Source organism: Schistocerca americana, chromosome 1 (assembly GCF_021461395.2).
Source record: "Schistocerca americana isolate TAMUIC-IGC-003095 chromosome 1, iqSchAmer2.1, whole genome shotgun sequence".
Lineage (NCBI taxonomy): Eukaryota > Metazoa > Arthropoda > Insecta > Orthoptera > Acrididae > Schistocerca > Schistocerca americana.
The window spans coordinates 1,043,253,743-1,043,274,220 of NC_060119.1; the positions used below are offsets into that span (position 1 = coordinate 1,043,253,743).

Below are 20,478 nucleotides of genomic sequence, written 5' to 3' on the forward strand. Positions count from 1 at the left end.
TGTCCTTAGGTTAGTTAGGTTTAAGTAGTTCTAAGTTCTAGGGGACTTATGACCTAAGATGTTGAGTCCCATAGTGCTCACAGCCACAAAGAGTCCGAAAAGCCAAGGTAAAATGTTATTCATAATTAAAACAGTAGTATACAGTACATGGAGACATGTTACTAAATGATAAACTTGAAAGTAATAATATTAACTTCTTCTAAAATTTCTGCAATGTTGAACGCCTATTTCATTGATAAAAAAAGATTGTCTTTACTAACTACTCACTTAATATTTGCCATGATGCAAATACATCTAGATGCAAATGTCTCATCTTCACTGTATAATTCTGTTTTATCGATAGAAACTTAAGGAAATGCACTAACAAAATTACTAATCATGGTTGCCACATAATGTACACACTGCAACATATTTCTCTTCGTAAAAACTTCCTTTCCGGCACATAACCACACTAGCACACACAGCAAAGGAAACTGACTTCACATTAATTACTATGTAAAAGTAACCGTAAATGCACCTGAAAAATTGAAGAATGCTGCCGAAACACGTCGTGCTGATAAAAAATGTTGGTAACAAGTGACTGTTGCATCATATATTCGTTCATGAGAGAAAATGTCGTAAGAATTCCACAACTGGAATCAAGAACAGCTGACAAAGTGAGTAATGCGCGAGAAAATAGATAGGTACAGCGAAGCAGCTTAAGTCACTAAAGTCTTCCGATCCAAATTATATACCAATTATGCTCCTTCGAGAATATGCCTGTGACATAGCTCCGTTCTGGTAACGTACAACAGCGCTCTCCCGACCAAAAATTCGCGCCTGAACACTGAAAAGATTCAGAGGTCACAGAAAAACGCAAGAAAGAAAACATATGTAGTCCGCTGCATTATAAACGCCCACGATTGACATCGAGCTGTATAAAATTTTCGAACATACGCTGTGTTCAAACATTATGAAATACCTCGCAGAAGATTTTTGTATGTCCATCCTTTTGATAGGCGGTTGGACGGGCTTCGGCCGTTCACTTATGTAATAAAATGGAACACTTGCAGCTGTCCTTACTACGTTATTTATTACATGGCTACCAGTTACGGTGGTTCAGGGCAACATCTTCTGGCCTGTATGCATTAAGAGTAATGATAGCGACATCAGCTTTCTGACCATGCATTACAAAGAGAGATTAAAAACAGAATAAGAATCAAGGACAATACTCTGTAAGTGAATTTACAGTAATCATTTGATAAAGCCAACACATACATCCATTGTCACATGCCTAAAGTACACCATAACGTATTTCCACTCTATATACTGTATTGTTACGATGTACTGAAGTACCGAAACTGGTAGCCATATAATAAATAACATCGTAAGGACGGCTGTAGGTGTTCCATTTTATTACGTCGTGGAAAATTATTTGTTAACATACAACCAGCATGTACACACAAAATACCGTCCTTCAGAAACAACAACTGGTTCCTTATTCACATAAAATGAAGAGCGCTATCGACAGAAGATTTTACGGCCGGCCGAAGTGGCCGTGCGGTTAAAGGCGCTTCAGTCTGGAACCGCAAGACCGCTACGGTCGCAGGTTCGAATCCTGCCTCGGGCATGGATGTTTGTGATGTCCTTAGGTTAGTTAGGTTGAACTAGTTCTAAGTTCTAGGGGACTAATGACCTCAGCAGTTGAGTCCCATAGTGCTCAGAGCCAATTTTGAAGATTTTACGTTGGGTCCTATTTTTAATTTTCTAAATGACATTTGATACCGTTTCTCATAAGCGTCTTCTAATCAAATTACCTGTCTGTATCGCGTCGGTTCTGCGACTGAATTCGTAATTTTGTATCAGAAAGGTAGTAAAGGTAGTAATTGATGGGGAATCCTCTAGTGAAGTAGAAGTTAATGTGGATGAGTAGAAGGAACAAACCCATAATATTTGGATACAGCATTAGTAGCGTTCTGCTTGACACACTCACTTCGTTTAAATGTCTGGGCGTAACGTTGCAAAGTGATAAGAAATGAAACGATCATGTGAGATATGAAGTAGTGAAGGCCAATGGTCGTCTTCGGTTTATTGGTAGAATTGTAGAAAAGTGTGGTTGACATGTAAAGGAGACCGTATTTAGGGCGCTAGTGCGACTATTCTAGTGTATTGCTGAAGGTTTTGGCATCCTTACCAAGTCGGATTAAAGGTAGACATAAAAGCGATTCGGAAATTACGGAGATACTTCGGGAACTCAAACTGGAAGACGATGCTCTTTTCGAGGAAAACAATTGAGAAAATTTAAAGAGCTTACATTTGAAGTTGACTGCAGGACGATTGTACTGCCGCCAACACAGATTTGGCGTAAAGACAACGAAGATAAAATAGGAGAAATTAGGGCTAATATGGTGGGGCATGGTCAGTCGTTTTTCCCTCGCTAGATTTAAGAGTGGAATAGGAAAGGAAATGTCCGGTAGTAATACAGGGTACCCTCCGCCACGCACCGTGTGGTGACTTTCGGAGCATGTGGATGTAGATGAAAAGCTCAGAGAAGGGCAGCTTGTTTTTTATTACCCGAAGAGGGGACAGATTTTCACGGATCTGGTAACCGAGCTGTGGAGGCAATCATTAAGACGAAAGGGTTTCCCGTTGCAGCGAGATTTTTTCACGAAATTTCAGTCACCAGCTAGGTCCTTCGAATGTCAAAGTATTTTGTTTAGGAATGGAGGAATGACATACTAAAATAAGACAAATCTGAACTCACACACAAAGATTCATATACATGTATACTTGAACTACACTTCGTTACTTCACTGAAGCACTGTTCATCGATAGATGGAAGTAACTGTTCAGGATCAGCCAAAAGCAAGATTTGGCCATTTAAAATACACGAAACGGCCTAAGTGAAACGATCGAGTGGGGCGACGCAGTGCTAAGATACTGGGACTCGTGTCCAGATGGATGGTGGTTCGAATTCTGTCCTCCAGACTTTGGCTTGCCGTGATTTAGCTAAATCACTTATCTTGAATGCTGCAGTGATTAACTAGAAAGAGCACAACCAGTTCCCTTTTCATCTTTCTCTAATCCGGGATTTCGCTTGGCCTCTCATGACCCTGCTACGAAAGATTACGAAGTGAATATGCGTATCTAAATTTAAAATGCAACTAAGTTGAAATCTATTGGATGCTGTGCGCCCAAAATTGAAGGAAGAACATCAGTTTATTGTAGATATAGATTTCGACTGTAACACAGAGATCATAGGTGCATTACTGAAGAGTCATATAGGTCCCAGAGTATACGACAAAACGATACTACCCTTTACATCTCAGACAAAACTTTTATGTAATCACTAGTTTCATTTTGTCGTGTGCTGTGTTCTGACACTTAGGGAACTGTATGACTCTTTGGTAATGCACTGATGATGACTATGTTATAGTCGAAATCTATGGCTGCAGTACCTTGTTGATTCAGCGTTGACTGCCTTCTTTTCTTCAGCTTAAACTTAGAAATGGACCCACCCAACTTGAGCTTATAAAAGAGAATAAGAAACTTTTCAAAATATGGAGATCTGTCTGTTCTACCACCGATCAAGGTCCTTAAAGGCTGACTCCTCTATAATCTGAGTTTGAAAGATGACGATTAGCAAAAAAGACTACATAAACACAATTTGCTGGAAAAATAGAACATTCCACTGGAGCTAATCAGTGTAACATATTGACAAGGGCAAAAAGTAGACATGCCACACCGTACGACAACACGAAGTTTTCTATTTGTGAAATCTGACAGTAAGTACTAGCTGTGTTTATACACGTCGTTAGAAGTAAATTTTTGATTTGTATCATATAAAACCTCATTTATGGCTCTTACGCATCTGTGGCTCATAAGCAGCTGTTGCATAGTGACCTTTGCTTTTGTAACTTTTGGATTCGGTGTGCTTACCGCTTTAGTGTAACCGAAAGCAGCAGGCGGAAATGAAAAACAGTGTACCGGCTCTCATGTTGTGATAGTACTATTCATGCATGGTGACCTCCTGGGTATATACCACCGGTTTCTCGTGTCACCTGGGTACCATATCTTAACAGTGTAAAGCGTCGCCATCAACGGGCTATCTCTGAAGTACGAACAGGCTGTTTTCCTTTATTAATAATACGGTTCGGATTTGAAACTTCCTGGCAGATTAAAACTGTATGCCGGACCGAGACTCGAACTCGGGACCTTTGCCTTTCACGGCCAAGTGCTCTACCAACCTTTTTTTTTGCTGGTCTGATTTTGTTCGTTATTGTTCGTTGCATTTGTTCTGGGAGGACGTCCCATGATGCCCGTTCAAGTTTCATCGTTGGTCCGTTCACTCAGTGTTTTTTACAGAGGGCACGCTGAGCTACTGCGCCGGCACAGACCGAACTTCCCAAGCACGACTCACCACCCGTCCTCCCAGCTTTACTTCCGCCAGTATCTCTTCTCCTACCAGGCTATGGCTAAGCCATGTCTCCGCAACATCCTGTCTTCTAGGAGCGCTAGTTCTGCAAGGTTCGCAGGAGAGCTTTTGCGAAGTTTGGAAGATAGGAGTCGAGGTACTGCCGAAAGTAAAGCTGTGAGAACAGTCCGTGAGTCGTGCTTGCGTATCTCAGTCGATAGAGCACTCTTCCGCGAAAGGCAAGAGTCCCAAATTCGATTCTTGGTCCAGCAACATTTTTAATCTGGCAGGAAGTTTATGTCAGCGCACACTCCGCTGCAGACTGAAAACTTCATTCTGGATGGTTCGAATTGTTGTTATCCTGAATGATTATAACATTCAAAAAGCATTTTCGCTAAATATCAAAACTACTCAGTTGACGTTCGTGGGGCTATAACAGCCGCTCCATTCACCACCACCGCCTACCATCATGGTATGAGGTCGGATGATGATCAAAAACTGACCGAAATCGTTTTTTGCGATCGAGACTGTTGGTGCTCATTCTTAAACCGCTTTCTGGCAGAACACTGTTCTCCACGAGAAATGCTGTCAAAAATTAAGACGTCACGAAGCTTAGAACTGGCAAAGCACAGCTGATAGGAGTGTCACTTGTTCTGCAAGTTCTAAGCTTTTCCATCTTTGATGATAGCAATTGGCAAAACGTAGTATAAAAAAAAAAAGTAGAAAAAGATGGTTCTACTCAGAAAATAATCACAGTGGCCATTTAAAATAAACGATGCTGAACTACTAACATGAATGATGGAACAACGTACATGCCATGTCCGATTAAGGATTATCTGAGACAATGCTCCGTAGCCGAATGGTTAGCGTTCCTGGGTTCGGACCCATGTTCGATTCCCGGTGTCTCCTCAGCTTTTGTCTTCAATAAAGAAGCAGCGGCATCTCCAAGATCTATCTACTTACAGTAACGGCTGGAGGAATTGGCGACGCGCTGGTCACATGCCCCACGATCATAGATAGCTCCTCGTACTATGTTGTAGGCAGCAGTCAGCCAATCAGAACACGCCAAAGTTCTACGTTTCAATGCTACAGTACCACTCAGGCGGAAGACAATATGTTTATGGTAAACTGCAGCTACAATGTATCGCAAAGTTGATGGAATAAGTAATTCATATGACCATTTTGACTGTCCCAATGACTTGCAAATAGATTTTTTTTCGAAAAAGTGATATACTTCGATATCTTGCTTCGGTGATGAAGTGTCTGTATACATTTAACACTTCATCCAGTTACCAGACGGTGGGGTTGTGGAGGTAACTTCGTTAGAACTTCTCTCTGTACGCTGTTTAGCAGTTGCGAAAACCGTGACAAGAACTGTTCGTGTTGCTACCTTTATTTAGCTGGACAAAGCACGAACGCGCCTGATTGCTGCTATGATTTAGTTAGTATTGTGGTCGGTCGAATGCAGGTGTGAATAGTTTAGTAGCTGTAGTTCGTGTCCTTTCCATATAGGCGTCCACGGTGTAGCTCATGATATTTTAGCTGTTTCCACGAGTGAGACTGAGTTAACAACCTCTGCCTCGACTTACGAAGTCAGCAATAATTACAATGTTGATGGAATTCTAAATTACACTGTCAAGGGCGTACCTCACACGCTCAACGAAGTCTCGTCAAAACAAAACAAACCTATCGCCTTCGTCTGTATTCTGGCTGCTACTGCCGAATTTGTATTCAGCTGTGTTCCATGCAACGCTGCCGAGCAAATTGAATCGCCTATCCTTTGCGACGGTCAGAACGATTTTTCTGCTATCGTGCTTCTAATTCAGATTTTGATACGTGGAAAGGTGTGTGTGTGTGTGTGTGTGTGTGTGTGTGTGTGTGTGTGTGTGTGTGTATCGGGGAGGGGGGGGTCTGTTATTCTAACCTCGGCTGTTTACTTTCGGTGAAGGTTCGTGAGTAAACATTAGATTCAGATGAATTTCAGTGTGTTAAAGTAATAGATCTGCTGTATATCAGTAATGCTTAAGAACAAATAATAATATGTATACTTGTCTGGCAAAAGAAAGAATGGTTTTTGTGTAATTCTGTTGTCCTGAACATAATGAAGTACAGTTTGGGACAAGAAAGAAGTAATATGTAAGCTTTGACTACTCTCCGTTGCTCATTTTGGCGCAAGTGGCAGTTTTCGTGCTTTTTTATTATTTAGGGCAAACTTGTAAGGTTCTTAACACCTGTGTTATTCCACGAATTAACTTCCGATCTGAGAAGCAGACATTTTTACGTTGCATCCAAACAACAACTGAAGCGCTTTTTGATATGTTAGCTTGTAGTCACGCTTATTCTATTTTGTCTCTTTCTTAATGAACGGTTCTGGTCTGGTAGGCTTTAGTTCCTTTTTGGCTAACTTTCCTTTTCTCTTAGACTTAAAATAGTTTCAAAAGAGATTATGTTGACACAACACACACAAGCCGATTCCTGAACAGTAAACAACCAACTCTAAACACAAACTGCCCTTTGTGGAAATGGTTGTGTTAAATGCCTGCCAACATAGTCACTTGACTACAATACGAATGAGGCGCTGAGAGCCGTAAGGACATATTGCAAACCGTCATCGATCTCACATTTAAATTGATATCAGAGAAACCAGGGAGACAGCTTTTCGTGAATGTTCATACTCGTGTATGCAATGTGGGCCTACAGCACAGATAAACCTGACTCGCCATCAGATCAACAGATACCAGAAGCAAGTATGAATGCTACAATCTCACAGTCGACGATGATGCTGCAGGTCTTTACGGTTCTCAGCGCCTCAAATGGATTACTGTATGATTAAATCCAAAACTTAATATACTATAAAGCAATCAGAAGGCCACAAAATAAGTTTTGCTATCAGTATAACAATGACATATACTGAAGTCCAAAGTAATTTTACCATATAGTGAGTGAATTGTCATATGTGAGGATGTGCTATCGCATAGCAGGATTTATGTCAAGCCAACGGGGATAAAAGTCTGCGCCAATATGCTATCACCTGGTGGCACTGATGTAAACTTGTAGTTGAGCGGTAAGGTATAGCGGTTCACGCCGTAAGCCTTGCACGTTGTTCACTACCGGCAATGGAGGGTGAAGCTTTGCCACTCGTGCTGGCGAAACGTCAGAAAAATCATTAGATGAACGTCGGCCGAAGAACCCGAGACAGAGGCCAATAGGCAGTTTGTCAACAAGTGGCCACGAAAGCCTTAACAATTTTGTAAATCCTTATGTATTTGGCCCGTAAGGCAATTACGTCATGCCAGTTGCGCACGTGCAAAAAGTCCTTTAAACGTACACAACTGAAGATGTGATTGCTATCCTGATGTCACGTTTCGCGGGGTCTAGAGGAGTAGCAATGTAGCACAACGCGGTAGATTTAGTGCCGTGTATTTTAGATTACAGCATGTGTGTGCGTTTCACAGCATTCAAAGAAAAATAGCCAATAACAAGGTCTTGTGCTCTTACACAGGAGCCGCCACTGCTCACTTTATAATGTAAGTGGCCGACCTTACGGTAAAACGCAAGAATTTTCGCAGAGACAGAAACGGCGGCCGAAAGTTGGATAAACAGCAGCAGTTTTAACAGAGACCAGGGCTACACACTTTGTTGGGCTTTGGGGCGGGCTTTGGATATCTTGCAAGAGCAAAGACGATGATGACGCTTGTAGGGAGGCGGGAGCGGCATTTTCAAACGTGGCACAAGCCTCTTGCGTCATCTGACGGCTCTCGGTGCAGCGCGAGGCCTACGAGTTAAGACGGGCCGCGGCGCGTACGCCTAGAAGGTAGGCCTACGCGTGCTCGATTAACTCAGCAGACAAAATGATTTTCCAGACGTGTTAACATGTAACTGGGTGTGTATGTACTAACGAAAACTGCATCTTCTATTGGAATCCGCTATTATGGAGTCTGACCGATTACTAGTCGTACAACAAACATCTACATCTACATGGTTACTGCGCAATTCACACTTAAGTGCCTGGCAGAGGGTTCATCGAACCATTTTCATACTACTTCTATACCATCCACTCTCGAATGGCGCGTGGGAAAAAGGAACACCTAAATCTTCCCGTTCGAGCTCTGATTTGTCTTATTTTATTATGATGATCTTTCTCCCTACGTAGGTGCGTGTCAACAAAATATTTTCGCATTCGGAGGAGAAAGTTGGTGATTGAAATTTCGTAAATAGATCTCGCCTTTGTTTCAGTGACTGCCACCCCAACTCGCGTATCATATCAGTCACACTCTCACCCCCATTGCGCGATAACACGAAATGAGCCGCCATTCTTTGCACTTTTTCGATGTCCTCCTTCAATTCTACCCGGTAAGGATCCCACACCGCGCAGCAATATTTGAGCAGAGGACGGACAAGTGTAATGTAGGCTGTCTCTTTAGTGGGTTTGTCGCATCTTCTAAGTGTTCTGCCAACAGAGCGCAGTCTTTGTTTCGCCTTCCCCACAGTATTATCTATGTGGTCTTTCCAATTTAAGTTGCTCATAATTGTAATTCCTAGGTATTTATTCAAATTGACAGCCCTTAGATTTGTGCGGCTTATCGGATTTCTTTTAGTACTCATGTGAATGACGTCGCACTTTTCTTTGTTTAGTGCCAATTGCCACCTTTCGCACCATACAGAAATTCTCTCTAGATCATTTTGTAATTGGAATTGATCGTCGGATGATTTTGCTAGACGGTAAATTACAGCGTCATCTGCAAACAATCTAAGGGGGCTGCTCAGATTATCAAAAATGGTTCAAATGGCTCTGAGCACTATGGGACTCAACTGCTGAGGTCATTAGTCCCCTAGAACTTAGAACTAGTTAAACCTAACTAACCTAAGGACATCACAAACATCCATGCCCGAGGCAGGATTCGAACCTGCGACCGTAGCGGTCTTGCGGTTCCAGACTGCAGTGCCTTTAACCGCACGGCCACTTCGGCCGGCTGCTCAGATTATCACTTAGATCATTTATGTAAATCAGGAACAGCAGAGGGCCTATGACACTACGTTGCGGAACGCCAGATATCACTTCTGTTCTACTCGATGATGTACCGTCTATCACTACGAACTGTGATCTCTCGGAGAGGAAATCACAAATCCAGTCACACAACTGAGACGATACTCCATATGCACGCAATTTGATTAATAGTGGCTTGAGAGGAACGGTATCAAAAGCCTTCTGAAAAGCTAGGAATATGGAATCGACCTAAGATCGCTTGTCGACAGCACTCATTACTTCATGGGAATAAAGAGCTAGCTGTGTTGCACAAGAACGATATTTTCTGAATCGGTGTTGGTTATGTATCAATAAGTCATTTTCCTCAAGGTGATTCATAATGTTAGAGTACAGTATATGCTCCAAAATCCTACTGCAAATTGAGGTCAGTGATAGGGGTCTGTAATTCAGTGGGTTACTCCTATTTCCTTTCTTGAATATTGGTGGGACCTATATCAGGTCTCGACATAAGTGGTGTAAAGCTTTTTTATGTCATTTACTTTCTTCTGCGTAACAGTTTTCATTTCATACAAGATGTGGTGCCTTATGCAACTGGTAATCATTCTGGAATGATTTTAACTGTATTGTATCCCAGTACAGGGGTAACAAATTATTAATAGACCTATGGACTTCCTATCGTAGTGGGACTCCTAAACAATGAAACTCCTTAATAGTGCATTCCAGTACAAGATGCAATTCTTGTCTTTACATAGACACCCAGCTACGAGTTAAAATGTGTAGAAACGCAGTTTGTTTGCTGAGCTGAGCGAGCGAGCGAGTCACGGAGCTCGGCCCACCTTCGTGACGAACGCGCCAAGACCTGTGTTTCTGGTAGGCCTCGGTGCCGCGGTAGACCGAAGATGCTACGACGCCATTCCACGCCTGCATCATTTCGGCTGTCTCTGGAGGATTCCAGACGCTGCTGCCGCGCCTATATGTCGTGCCAGCTCCAGGAGTCAGTGGTTTTTATTCCTGAAGAAGATGGCAGACACAGCCATTGAAAGCTTGAATATTTTATTCGTAGTGACGCGGTTTGTAAACTATGAAGATCTTACTCTGGCATGCCAACGCGAAGGAGACAGAGGACACACATTACCATTATTCCTAATGTGGTGATCATAAGATTGCTTTTGCACCCTCGGGTTCGTGTCCTCTGGTTGTTCGGAATAACAACTTTACACACCAATTTCACAAACGAATTTTTCAATCTGCAGCGGAGTACGCGGTGATACAAACCTTCTTGGCCGATTAAAATTGTGTGCTGGGCCGAGATTCGGACTTGGGACCGTCGCCTGTCGCGAGCAAGAGCTCTACTGATTGAGCTTTCCAGGACCCGTCTTCGCAGCTTTAACTTCCACCAGAATCTCATCCCCGACCTTCCAAACGTCTCAGAAGCTCTCGTGCGAAATTTGCAAGAACTTGTGGAAGAAAGGATATTGCGGATACGTAGTTTAGACACAGCCCGAAGGGAGGGGGTATGTATCCAGAATGAAGGCTGTTAAGGTGGGTCTTCAGTCGTGCTTGAGTAGCTCAGTCGGTAGAGCAAAGGTCCTGAGTTAGATTGTCGGTACGGTTCACTGTTTTAATCAGCCAGGAAATTTTTTAATTTCACAATGATGATGGTGCTACCGAAAGTATTCATCGAGAAACAATAAAGTTATAGCAGGTTCCCGGCAGGCACGTCTTCGTTTTTCAAAAACACTGATGATCTGTGGCACCAATTACGCAAATTATGGAAACAGTTAATTTGACGTAACGATCGCTCGTCAATTATAACATTAAGTTTTTGGTCCATACGATAATCTTCAGAACTGTTGTCGAAAGTGATCTGCAGCAGTCTACTGTAACGGATCACTTAGTAATCATGATATTCGTAAAGACTGAAATCGGTCACGTTACAATTGACATGCAACAGTTGTTAAACACGAATGGTAGCGGATGTCACTGGACAACGGATGTTCCATACATAATATATGAAGTTTTTACCAGGCTTCGTTTAGTGAACACGTCGTCAATGAGATGCTAAACTTTGAACTTTCTTTCTTCTGGTCTGACCTTCTTCAGCATGTTACCTGAGCCAAGAACTGTAAAATCATTACCTAAATTATGTGTCACAGGCGACGATAAACTGTAGGGGGAGAGCGTTGTACCTTGAAACTAGACAGCCCTGTATTAGAAATATAATATACTCTCTGATTCCATTTTCAAATATAGGATTCACTTTTTGTGTACTGCAGTCTTCATTGAAACTATAAAAATTGCTCCGAAATAGCAAGGTTTTTCAAAAAGCGAAACAAAAAATGTTGAAACTTATAACATGATCATGTAATTAGGAATAAATACTCTACAGAATTTTACAAGTGTCGCTGTCCAAAATATCTTGTCAGTATTGTATTTAATAGCCAAGTTACTACATTATTACTCTACTACACAATAATACCCAGTGATTAATCAAACTGAGCAGAAGTATTATCAAAAACCAGTTACAAGTTAAATATGTTTTCAAGTGGAAGATATTTGACTATAACACGAATTTCCATAGATAAAACTGTTAAGAGGTTAAAGAAACCCATTTCATTCGTAACCACCACATGCTTCATAGCAGAAGACCTCCTTTCGAGGTACACGATGGTGCACACCCACCCACAAGTAATACAAGTTATATAACTAGTTTTTAAAAAATTACAGAATGTTACTAACCATAGAACTCTCTAACTAAAGTGTTAAAACTGTCTTCAAAATAGATTTAATATATATGTGTGTAGAACTCAGAATATTTACCAGTGCTGCACGAAACACAACGTCTTATCTCCTAACAACAAAAAACAGTAGAAAATTTCGGAAACTTCTTATGGCAGTTTCTGGTAGGTATTCCTTCATGTGATTCTAAAATCTCCAATTAGATTGAAATACAGGCCGATATACGTCATGTGTTCCTAGGAACACTATCATCGAAGTACAACTCCCATCCTTACTTAAGAGAACATAGTATCTACAAGAGGCCACTGGGACACTTCTAGAGTTCTGTTCCAGTGTTGAGGTTCATATCAAGCAAGCATGAGAACAGGCATGGAATGGAATTGAAGGCCGGCCGGTGTGGCCGTGCGGTTCTAGGCGCTTCAGTCTGGAACCACGTGACCGCTACGGTCGCAGGTTCGAATCCTGCCTAGGGCATGGATGTGTGTGATGTCCGTAGATTAGTTAGGTTTAAGTAGTTCTAAGTTCTAGGGGACTGATGACCACAGATGTTAAGTCCCATAGTACTCAGAGCCATTTGAACCAGTGAAATTAGGATCGAAACAGATCCGTATATCCCATAGAAAAGTATAATATAAATGCTTGCAGAATTGAAAAAGGGATCCTTTGAAAAAAGACGAAGTAGTTCTCGCGAAATTCTGTTGAGCAAATTTAAAGAATCTGTATTCGAAGAACAGTATGCAACAATTATGAAGCGACCATGAGAGAGATTCAGGCACGTACAGAAGCATATAAAATGTCATTTTTCCTTCGGTCGGTACGGGAATACAATAGGCCAGAAAATCTATGATATTAGCACCTTCTGCCATGCGAAAACGTTTGGTTTTAGCTTTGTTCGCAGTGCTTATCGACTAGATCAAAACTGAACTTGCGAGATGGACATACTGTTAGAGGCATGATGTTACTATGGATCGGGTGTAATTTCTACGATGCAAGAAAATCTCGGGTGATCGCGTCAACCCAGTCAGAAGAGTTGTATATTGCAAACCTTTAATACATCGAGAATATCAAAGAGCTGATTGTTGGCAGTTTGAAGGGGAGGGGAGAGACCGCTAGGGAGGATTACTAAAGAGAGTTATGTAGCAGAATTGGAAGGGCGATGAACAATAAACACAAAGTTTTCTTGTAGTTTATTGTCCTTGAGAATCGCGTAATACCTTAGATTTTCTCAGACATTCTGTCAATAAATGAAGATTCTCTCACTTGCACAAAGCTGAACTTCCATTGTACAGTCTTACAGACAGCAGAAATGCACTTCGTTTTGTGGATTGCTTCCGAGAACGTTCCTCCTGAATGGAAACGTGCGCTTCGTAAAAGACGAATGAAGCAGTGTCCGAGTAACACCTGATATCTCGCCGTTGATTTAAACATTGCGTGACTTCATTTGGTGATAATTTCTGTGCGTGGTACTGTGCATTTTCTGTTTAATTGCAACAATAATATTGTGTAACAGAAAATTTGGAAATACTGTTGCGTACGCCAGTTACGCTTCTTTTGATTCTCCTCGTGATTAATTATGATATTTCGAGTTTGTTTTTCTACTGAATACAACGCTTTGCGGCTGTCGGTACAGTGTCCTCTTGACTAATGTGTTAAAATTTGCATAAGCTTTTGCATTAGTAATTGTTAATGTGTTACGGGCATGATAACGAACAAAGACAGAATATGCGGTTTGTTGCGTTCCAGTGGCTAATACTTTATCCTGACTGTATGTGATCCATGGATTTGCTGATATTACGTGGCGTGCATAATAACTGTCGGTTCGCTGACGTAATTTCACCGACCGTATGGCTAACGAACCTCCCTGCCGGTACGCTTGCTTATTGGGACACGACGCGGCTAATATTTGTGGTAGCAACTGGCACTGTGTAAGTATTTACGTATCGCTACTTACATCTGCTAATTGCTTACAGAGGGGTAAAGACGCGGAAAGTTATTACGAGACCCCTATTTGTTTGTTTGTTTTTGTCTCCCTGTCACGCGAAAGCTGTTGTATGAAAACATGGCGACTTCCATAACCATTTCGTTATTATGGAATCGAAATAATTTTTATTCTGTGCCTGTCCGTGAACCGTGGATTTGATATTTTCCCGTGAATGACTGCTCCATTTCGCTGCAATACTGAAAAAAATTGAACATTAGTGCGATGAGAGAGTCAATTATTGGCTAGACGACAAGCATATGTCTAATAAGCAGAGTCAATATTCCTATCATGGTAGCAATAGTGTAACATGTTCTTCGGTCATCTACACAGCTCATTCCATAAGTTCCTATCGATTTTCTGGAGCCATTCCATTAACACCAGTTACTTGGTGGTTGTTGAACCTTGTAGTAGGATCGTTTCGAACATAACTTTTTAGAAGAACTGATGCTGAAGTGTGTGGTTGTCTGAGATACCTGGTAGCGTGGCAGAACTTTCTTCTTCTTTTCTTCTGTTTCTTTTTCTACCATGCGCTAGGTCTTGCTCCACCTTTAAGATTCGATTCTTCAACTTTTTTTTACGGTCTTCTAATACATCTTTTACCTTGCGGAATGTATTACCAAAAAGGTACTGGTAATCTTCAGTCTTCCATTCGCAACTGATGGCATTTCCGTTTTTTTAGTTTCTTCAGCTTGTTTATTTGCATCAATTTTTAATGCCTTCCTAAAATAGTTCCTTCTTTCATAAACTATCTTCATGTATCGTGTTATGGCCGGCCGAAGTGGCCGTGCGGTTAAAGGCGCTGCAGTCTGGAACCGCAAGACCGCTACGGTCGCAAGTTCGAATCCTGCCTCGGGCATGGATGTTTGTGATGTCCTTAAGTTAGTTAGGTTTAACTAGTTCTAAGTTCTAGGGGACTAATGACCTCAGCAGTTGAGTCCCATAGTGCTCAGAGCCATTTGAACCATTTTTGTATCGTGTTATGCTCTTACGGATTTTCGTTTCATTGGCTTGTATTATTTTATCGTCTTTTTCATTATCAAAATTCATTCCCTGGTACCGACATAATTATGAAATTTAATATAAGTTTCTGTTCTTTCTTTATTTTGGAGAAATCTTCTAATGGTGTCGTTTAGATTACTGAATTTGTCAACTTTAGGTCTCCAGTATACGTTACCATTGTCTCTAAACAAATTTCTATCTACTTGCTGTATGATGATCTGTTCTGTTAACATTTTTGTCCTTAGTGCGTTTTTTCCGACAGCTTCATTTTCCATTGCAAGGGCCAATGGTGAAAGGCTGCACCCTTGTCGAACTGTTAACATCCTCTGTTAGTTTGCTCCAGTTATTTCAGCTGTTGTATCGTTAAACATCTTACATAAAAATCAGGCCGGCGGGAAGATCGTGAAGTGGCAGCCCCATTATCAAACTGTACCTGCGCAACCCTTGTATGGCTGCCAGGCGAAATAAGGAATTGCTGGCCAGCTGTATAAGAGAATAAGCCAGACGGAAACCCCTTTGACTTTTGGTCATTACGTAATATTCCAAAAGTGGAGAACACGTAACGATAAAGAGACCACGTGACTTCATTCATTCATACTTCACGCCAACAGTGCGCTTTCGTGTTACCTCGTTGCAGATGGACACTAACGATAAAAGCCGCACATACTGTCGCAGTAAGTAAAAAACTAAATTTTGCATTCATATCGACAGATAAATAATAGTCACGGCGATACATTAAAGCGTGTTCAATCATCTTATCACAGAGCCAGCATCGAACATTATGCTAGAAATAGTGATGTAGTGGAATAATAAATAAATATTCAAAGAAGTGATTGGTCGCAGTTTTATGTATTTACATTACAACATTCGGTGAATTCTCATTGGTCTTTCGCTAAAAGCATCAGAATGCGATGAATTCATCTGCAAATAAAATAGCGTCACAGATGGATGAAAAAAGGATAAAACATGTTTTAATTTTTGTTTTTTTAAATGTATACCACATGTGTTGTTAATATGAGTGATAAAAACTGGACCGGGAAAGAAAGAGAGAGAGAGAGAGAGAGGGGGGGGGGGGGGGGAGGATTTTTGCTGCTCTGAATAAAAAGTCTGCAACAAAGTTTGTGTCGTTTCAGACCCGCTGTTCGTCATCATGGAGTACGTGGCGCTGGGGAAGCTGCAGAGCTTCCTGCGCAGCTCCCGCGCCGAGCGCCACTACGGCAACCTGCACGGGCCCTCCAAGGCGCTCACGTCGCGCGACCTGACCTCCTTCGTTTATCAGGTCGCCAGGGGCATGGAGTTCCTCTCCTTCAAAGGGGTGAGTGCTGGCTGCCAAAATTCATCGAGACTGAGACATTCGATCTCTGCGACTGATGACGAATACATAGGCTCATAGTTGTGACTCAATAAATTTGTGGTGGTGGTGGTTAGTGTTTAACGTCCCGTCGACAACGAGGTCATTAGAGACGGAGCACAAGCTCGGGTTAGGGAAAGATTGGGAAGGAAATCGGCCGTGCCCTTTCAAAGGAACCATCCCGGCATTTGCCTGAAACGATTTAGGGAAATCACGGAAAACCTAAATCAGGATGGCTGGAGACGGGATTGAACCGTCGTCCTCCCGAATGCGAGTCCAGTGTGCTAACCACTGCGCCACCTCGCTCGATCATCAATAAATTTCTCTTTAACTAAATTCATACATGATATAACACGTATATATATATATAATTATTGTGTGTGTTCCATATCTCCTCTTAAACCATTGAATCAAGCCAAACTCTGTCCATGTACCTTTTACTGTCAAGACAGCCATCGCTCAGAGGCTAACAACCACCTACCTATGATCGTTCAAGAGCTATGGAACCATAAAGAATGAGATAAGGGAAAAAGTGCCGCTTCATGTATGACGTTCAAATTTATTATTTCTTTGCTACTTACTGTCTTCGCAATTTATTTCGCATATACACTACTGGCCATTAAAATTGCAACACCAAGAAGAAATGCAGATGATAAACGGGTATTCATGGGACAAATATATTATACTAGAACTGACATGTGATTACATTGTCACGCAATTAGGGTGCATAGATCCTGAGAAATCAGTACCCATAACAACCACCTCTGGCCGTAATAACGGCCTTGATACGCCTGGGCATTGAGTCAAACAGAGCTTCGATGGCGTGTACAGGTACAGCTACCCATGCAGCTTCAACACGATACCACAGTTCATCAAGAGTAGTGACTGGCGTATTGCGACGACCCAGTTGCTCGGCCACCATTGACTAGACGTTTTCAATTGGTGAGAGATCTGGAGAATGTGCTGGCCAGGGCAGCAGACGAACATTTTATGTATCCAGAAAGGCCCGTACAGAATCTGCAACATGCGATCGTGCATCATCCTGCTGAAATGTAGGGTTTCGCAGGGATCGAATGAAAGGTAGAGCCACGGGTCGTAACACATGTGAAATATAACGTCCAGTGTTCAAAGTGCCGTCAATGCGAACAAGAGGTGACCGAGACGTGTAACCAATGGCACCCCATACCATCACGCCAGGTGATAAGCCAGTATGGCGATGACGAATACACGCTTCGAATGTGCGTTCACCGCGATGTCGCCAAACACGGTTGCGACCATCATGATGCTGTAAACAGAACCTGGATTCATCCGAAAAAAATGACGTTCTGCGATTCGTGCACCCAGGTTCGTCGTTGAGTACAGCCATGCGGATAAGATGCCTGTCATCTGGACTGCTAGTGATACGAAGCCGTTGGGATCCAGCACGGCGTTCCGTATTACCCTTCTGAACCAACCGATTCCATATTCTGCTATCAGTCATTGGATCTCAACCATCGCGAGCAGCAATGTCACGATACGATAAACCGCAATCGCGATAGGCTACAATCTGACCTTTATCAAAGTCGGAAACGTGATGGTTCGCATTTCTCCTCCTTACACGAGGAATCACAACAACGTTTCACCAGGCAACGCCGGTCAACTGCTGTTTGTGTATAAGTAATCGGTTGGAAACTTTCCTCATGTCAGCACGTTGCAGGTGTCGCCACTGGCCCCAACCTTTTGTGAATGCTCTGAAAAGCTAATCATTTGCATATCACAGCATCTTCCTGTCGGGTAAATTTCGCGTCTGTAGCACGTCATCTTCGTGGTGTAGCAATTTTAATGGCCAGGAGTGTTGTATTCACATACGCTGCTGAGTGTACCTACAAAATTATATCCTTGTACGACACACAGTTCAAGAAATACGTCGTAAACACTGAAAAACGTGAAAAATGCCGCATCGTGCGTCAAGTTTTCATGTATTTGATGAGTGAAATGACACACAACGCTGGTGTCGTACTCTATAAGATTTATTATCTATTTCACAAACCAGTTTTCACCTGTAACGCCATCATCTGGTACAAAGATAAATATGCCGTGTAGTGATATTTTGTTGGTCAAAGATTTTACAGTCTTTGTACTTGATGATGACGTAACAGCCGAAAATCGTTTTGCGTAATAAATAATAAGTATTGTAGAAAATTACATCAGTGTTGTACATGTTTCTGTTAATAATGGCCGGCCGCGGTGGTCTAGCGGTTCAGGCGCTCAGTCCGGAACCGCGCGACTTCTACGATCGCAGGTTCGAATCCTGCCTCGGGCATGGATGTGTGTGATGTCCTTAAGTTAGTTAGCTTTAAGTAGTTCTAAGTTCTAGGGGACTGATGACCTCAGATGTTAAGCCCCATAGTGCTCAGAGCCATTTGAACCATTTGAAAAGTGTTCTTACCTTCACAATCGAATTACCCTTCATCATCACCAATCAGTTCAATGCCTCTGACTGTATCTGATCGGGTATTGTTAACTCGATGCGAGCTCAAAGCAAGTTTGATGATGTCATGGAGGTGGAACTGCCGCTCGACTCACGTCTGACCTCTTCCAACACCGAGCGCCTTCTCTCATCCCCACTGCTAATATTTTTAGGGTGCACTGTTATCAGACAGTCCACTTCAGGAATATTAATCATTTCCATAACGGCTCAACTCTATTGCTCCAGTGAAGACGCTCTCAGAATGACACGTGAATTAACTTCCCGTTCCTAAGTCAGCCCTCCTATCTTCCCGCCGCCAGCACTCTGAACTACCGCCATGTTGAGTCACTTTATTTGTGCTCACCTTCTCCCTACTGCACGACGGTGGCTTCTCATGGCCGCTGCCAGCCAACGTGAATTCTGATTACTACACTGAATCAAAAGTTCAAATACCACGTGATTTTAAGCTCCGATCACGATGCGGTTGCCACCAATCTCACTTTACTAAAAATTTACTTCAGTCTTCGCAGATTTCCACCTGCTTCCTTACCTTGCTCATTGTCGTAATCATCAAACTTTCAACTCTGAAATGTCATTTCCAGTGATACGAAATACCACCGCCATTTCCCAAAGTCAATGCAAATAAATTTTTTTTGTATCCTTCAAATTATCCATAAGAAATTTATTCCAAGTTGTTAGTCACAAGGAAGTTCTACTGTCATGTTTCGAAGATTGAGGAAAGATTTTGGATACAGACTGTCTGAGAGATTGAGAGCAAAGACTTCAGTTGCTGCGTCATGGCAGTGTACTTACACACTCTGCTCTTTGTGAAGGAATTCCTTAGAAAACAACATGACACTTGTCCCCAAACCAAACTACTCGCTTGATCTAGAAAATGGTTCAAATGGCTCTGTGCACTATGCGACTTAACTTCTGAGGTCATCAGTCGCCTAGAACTTAGAACTAATTGAACCTAACTAACCTAAGGACATCACACATATCCATGCCCGAGGCAGGATTCGAACCTGCGACCGTAGCGGTCGCTCGGTTCCAGACTGCAGCGCCTAGAACCGCACGGTGCTTGATTTAGACCCCTACGATTTATTCCTTTTCCAAAACGAAATTGAAGTTGAAAGAGCTCCGTTTTTGATTTCCTAGCAGAGATTGAAGCATAATTGCAGCTGAGCCTGAATACGATTCAGCCATTACACTTTCAGCATCGTTTGCAATAATGACAAAATCGCTGGAAGGATTGTATATAAGTGGGAGGGGACTACTTTCAGAGTGACAGTCAAAACTGAGATGTGTTTCTTACGGGAATTTTCACGGATATTTTTAATAACACCTCATCTGTGAACCACCTCATTATTCTGATATCTCATCACAACCAATGGCATTCGCAACGAACACCGTACTTACGGTTGCTACAGTCATCCATATTTCTTGGCGAATACTGTACCACAGTGCACTGCAGTATTTCATGCCATAGGAAGGCAATGACGAGTTATAACAGTGTCTCGTCGCCAGGGACAGTACACACCAGGACATGGATAGTTGGGCTGCTCCTGAAAATGTGTCC

The 20,478-nt window shown here is 42.2% G+C and overlaps 1 protein-coding gene across 1 annotated transcript in view; it reads left to right on the forward strand.

Moving 5' to 3' along the window:
- The window catches only part of LOC124596169 (tyrosine kinase receptor Cad96Ca), a 500,081-nt gene that overhangs the window by 453,011 nt on the left and 26,592 nt on the right, over positions 1-20,478 (forward strand). Inside the window, exon 8 of the mRNA XM_047135210.1 lies at positions 16,233-16,414. Within this exon, the coding sequence (XP_046991166.1) occupies positions 16,233-16,414 (182 nt within the window). The remainder of the gene's footprint in view (positions 1-16,232; positions 16,415-20,478) is intronic.